Source organism: Benincasa hispida, unplaced genomic scaffold (genome assembly GCF_027475165.1).
Source record: "Benincasa hispida cultivar pf3 unplaced genomic scaffold, pf3_genome.v1.1 HicScf1061, whole genome shotgun sequence".
NCBI lineage: Eukaryota > Viridiplantae > Streptophyta > Magnoliopsida > Cucurbitales > Cucurbitaceae > Benincasa > Benincasa hispida.
In genome coordinates, this window is record NW_028325369.1 from 23483 (window position 1) to 28008 (window position 4526).

At 30.9% G+C, this 4526-nt stretch overlaps 1 protein-coding gene across 1 annotated transcript; it reads right to left on the minus strand.

Moving 5' to 3' along the window:
- Nucleotides 1-307: 307 nt before the first annotated feature.
- Nucleotides 308-1630, minus strand: LOC120072783 (transcription repressor OFP1). The gene has a single exon (XM_039025275.2). The coding sequence runs from the start codon at nucleotides 1371-1373 to the stop codon at nucleotides 390-392; it is 984 nt and encodes a 327-aa protein (XP_038881203.1). The 5' UTR covers nucleotides 1374-1630; the 3' UTR covers nucleotides 308-389.
- Between the last annotated feature and the right edge of the window lie 2896 nt (nucleotides 1631-4526).

Genomic DNA, 4526 nt, shown 5'->3' on the forward strand with positions numbered 1-4526 from the left:
TACTATTCTTTTTTTTTTTTTTTTTTTTTTAAAAAAAAAGAAATCCCAAGTTTTGAAATGGTTTTAGAGAACCTTTTTGTTGTGATGTTTTGACTTAAAATTCAGTGTGTGTGTGTTTTTTTTTAAATTATAATTGAAAAATAGTAAGGAAAATTTTATTCTAAAAATAAAAAACTAAAAACGAAATGCTACCGAGACAAATTGAGACCAAACCCAGTAAATCTCTCTGTTCGTCTGCCAAACAAAACAAAAACTCCAATCAAATTCACAGAAAAGAAAAAAAAAACGGAAAAGGGAAAAAAAAAAGTGAATTAAAGTAAAAATATTATTGAGATTATGTTTAGAATTAGAGAAGAACTGTACAAGGGAGAATTGAAAAATGGAAAAATTCAAAGTGGAGGTTGTGTAAGATCAAACCAGATCTGCTTGAAAACATTGATTATAAGATCGTGATATTCATCGGCGTTCAAACACAGATAACATGCAAGAAGATCTTCCAATTCCTTCGAACCTCTAATATTATTCTCAACGATCATCTCCACCATTGATTCTCTGAAATCCTTTTGTGGATCGTACGATGATTTCATGATCGCTAGGCTGTCGGAGAGGCTCCGCCGTGACGATACGCTTTTCCGCCCACTCATTTTCCGGTACCCAATTCTTGGGGAGTGAATGCGCAGCCGTACGCCGGGGGAATTCCCCGGAACTTTCTTTGTTGTTGTCGTTGTCGTCCTCTGTTTTGTCTCTGTTTTCTTCCTCTGTTTTGTGATGATCGGCGGGAGTTCCAGTTCCGACAAGGAGTCGAAGGCGCCAACGACGGCATTGTTGGAATATTTTGACGATACGTCGATTACGATGTCGTGGTCGAAGGATTCGGATTCGGCGGCGAGGATTTTGTCGGTTCGGAAATCAGGGGAGGTGTCGGAGGGTGAGGTGGAGAATTCTGGCGGAGAATCGGATTTCGTCCAGATGGATTCCGCCGTCGTGCGGCAGCTGCAGCCGACGGAGGAGGAGCTGAGGAGTTTCGTCGACGACCGGGAACTCGTTTGTTTTTTACCTGGTTTTGGCTGTTTTGTCGACTTTCTCGGCAGGACTGGCACCGGCAGAAGCGGTGGCGACGGCGGAGGGGAATTAATGGAGTACCCATCGTTGGATTCGAGTTCTCTAGTGAAATAGTAAGATTTCCTTGAACGAGACTGCGGCGGCGGAGGCGGCGGGTGTTTGTGTTTAGACGGCGGTGGGGGCGGTGGCGGTGGGTGGCGGGGGTTTTTCTTGGAATCGAAAGATCTTGACCTGGAGGCGCCAATTTCTTTGAGCTTGTAAAACCAGGCGTTGGGAATCATATCGGAGAAACGGAACTTGTGATTTCTCATCGGAAAATGTTATCTCTTAAAAATTCTGATAGTCTCTCTCTTTCACTCTGTTTCGGTTGTGAGTTGCAGAGTCGGCGGTGGGAGAGATAAAGGAAGGAAGGGGGAGAGAGAAAGGGGCCCACCGGTGAAGAAAAAGTGGGGATAAAGGCAAAACGGTGGGGTCCACGTGGCTTTTTTTTTTTTCTCCAATATTTAATTTTTAATTTTATATTGTATTTATTTATTTATTTGGTTTTAATTATAAAATGAGAGGGGAGAAAAAAGTGGTTATCTTTTTGGGGTTAAATTACAAAATTGAAAGGTAAAAGAGTTCATTATTTCTATCTCGAACAGAGATGCATACATTTTCTAAAGCGGTGAATTTCATAATTATTTTTTCTTTTTTTACAAATATTTAGTATATTTAAAGCTCCATCCATCTCCATCTCTATTCAATGGTCCAATCAAGATTTGTCATCTAATAAAATCTTTTTAATTTATTTTTTATGTGATTCAAAGGAGATACAGTAAGATAAAATTGCAAGCAAGTATTACTTTTGTTTTTTTTAAAAAAAAGAATAAATACCCTATAAAATACTATTATGGCTCACAAGTCTCTTTTGCTATTAAAAAAAATATTTATTTATTTATTTTGTTTTTTTTTCAGAATCAAAGTTTTAAAAATTTTGATCAAAGTATTTTTGTTATTTGCATTTGACTCAACTTGGTCGAATTCAAAAACCAAAAAAATTATTAAAAACTACTTTTTATAGTTTTCAAAAATTGATTTGGTTTTTAAAAATATTTGTAAAATATAGACAACAAAATAAATAAATTTATAAATAGAAGTAGTATTCGTAAACTTAATTTTAAAAATTAAAAATCAATGATTATCAAATGAATTCTAACCTTAAAAAAATAAAAGGTCTGAGCAAATTATTAAACACATTTAAAAGTTGAGGACAAAAACTACTATTTCATGAAAGAAACTAATTTTATATCATTAGAATTTACAATTTTTCGGTCCATGTGGAGGTTAGGATAAATCAAACGAACTTTTAACCTTTTGATTGAGGATATATGTTTGAGTACTGACTAGCTGAAATATACTTACATTGAAAACTAAAAATGTTAGTTTACATGGAAAAGTTTTAAACTCCCAACTTAGGTTTTATTTAATAATATTTTTTTAATATAAAAAATTAAAGTAGAGAAAATTTCAATCTTCGATTTTAAAATATATGTCGAGTACTAGCAAACTATACTTAAGTTTTTTTTTTTTTTTTTTTAAATTTTCAAAACTTGACTAGAATTTTAAGTTAATCCTACGTAGTTTCCTTACACACCCTTTTCTCTCTTCCTTTGAAGGGCCTTTCTATGTGGCTAACATGCCACACTCCTCCCAAATTGTAAAAAAAAAGGCTTTATAAAAAAAAAGATTAGTTAAAAAAGACTTTTGATACATCTACTTTCATTTAAATAACAATTGAGTCCTAGTAATTCCTAACAAACTTAAACCCGTTTGATAACCATTTTGTTTTTTAAAATTAAGTTTATAGACACTACTTCTACCTCCCGATTTCTTCGTTTGTTATCTACTTTTTACTTATGGTTTAAAAATCAAGCCAAATTTTGAGAACTAAAAAAAGTAGCTTACAAAAAGTTATTTTTGTTTTTAGAATTTGACTAAGAACTCAACCATTGTACTTAAGAAAGATGCAAATCTTTGTAAGAAATGTGGATGAAATAGATTTAATTTTCAAAAACAAAAACAAAAAATCAAATGATTATCAAATGAAATCTTAGTATTTTAAGTATATCATACTTTTGTCCATTTATATAGAATAATAATTTAATCATGAACAAACTTAAAAATATTTGACTATATGTCAATATATCTTTAAATTAGATAGGGAGGTATTAATTTTACGATTTCATTAATATCTTTGGTATCTCGTATTCATAATCTTAAAATGTGAAAAATATCACCTATTAATTATTAATATGATATAAATACTTGTATTGCTCGGATATATAGTGAAAAAAATCAATTTTTTTGTTTAAATAATGTCATGAAATTTTTTATTACAGGAGTATTTGTGAACATCAATATTGTGTCAATATGTGCATCAATATTAAATTTAAATCTCAATATTAAAACTGACGTCAATATTTTGGCTGTTGGTTACGAAAAAACTCATTGAGGTGAAGTATCCATCTTTATATTTGGTCTTTTTTTTTTTGGGTTGTTTATACAACGAAGCCTGTTTACACTTTATTAATTAATCTATTGGCATCGATTGGCATCAAATATGTATTCTAAATTTTAAGGTTAGAGATTTGATTCTTCTCCGAATATATTATTAAAAAAAAAAAGAAAAAAAAAGAACTAACTTAAAAAACAAACAAACAAAAATATCTATATGGATATTTTTTTTATTATTAAACTTTAGTAAATTTACACATGACAGAGACTTAAATGGGTTATTTAGATTGGGGTTGTTTTGAAATTTAATAGGAGAAAAGGGTAGGTTTTGAAGTTATTTAGGGAAAAACGGGAATATTTTATTATTTTTTGTCCCCATCTGGATTTTGCGTTTCTCCCGCGTTTTAGCATAAAAAATCCAACTTTTTTCCTTCATTCCACCGTTTTAATCTTCTCCTTCACAATTCATCTTCCTTCACTAATTTCATCTTCTCCTTCACAGCATCTTCACCAATTTCATCTTCTCCTTCACCAAAACCTTAATTTCATCTTCCTCTTCATCAACGAAGTCCTCATTTCATTTTCACCCAAAACAAAATTTCCTTCATTTATTTTCAAATACCGATCATTTTCTACCTTCATTTGTTTCAGTGTAGTATTTTATTTGGTAAGTTGATATATTTTTGTTATTTAACTTTGAATTAAGTTTTTGATAATTTTTACTGATTTTTTAATGTTTATTTTGTTTACCGTGGATATTATTCAAAATTTTTTTTGGTAAGTTGAAATATTTGGTAAGGTGCAAAGTTTTTTTTTGGTAGTGTGCAATGTTTTTCTTTTAAAAGTTGATATATTTTTTTATAGTTGGTTATAATAAGGGAGAATTACATGTGATTAATTAAAACGAATTAAAGAAACTGTAAGTATATTGATATATTTAATAAGTTGATATATTCTCTTTTGTTGCT

Bases quoted from the DNA above. Each gene is read 5' to 3' on its own strand.
- LOC120072783 (XM_039025275.2), bottom strand. From the start codon at position 1,373: ATGAGAAATCACAAGTTCCGTTTCTCCGATATGATTCCCAACGCCTGG.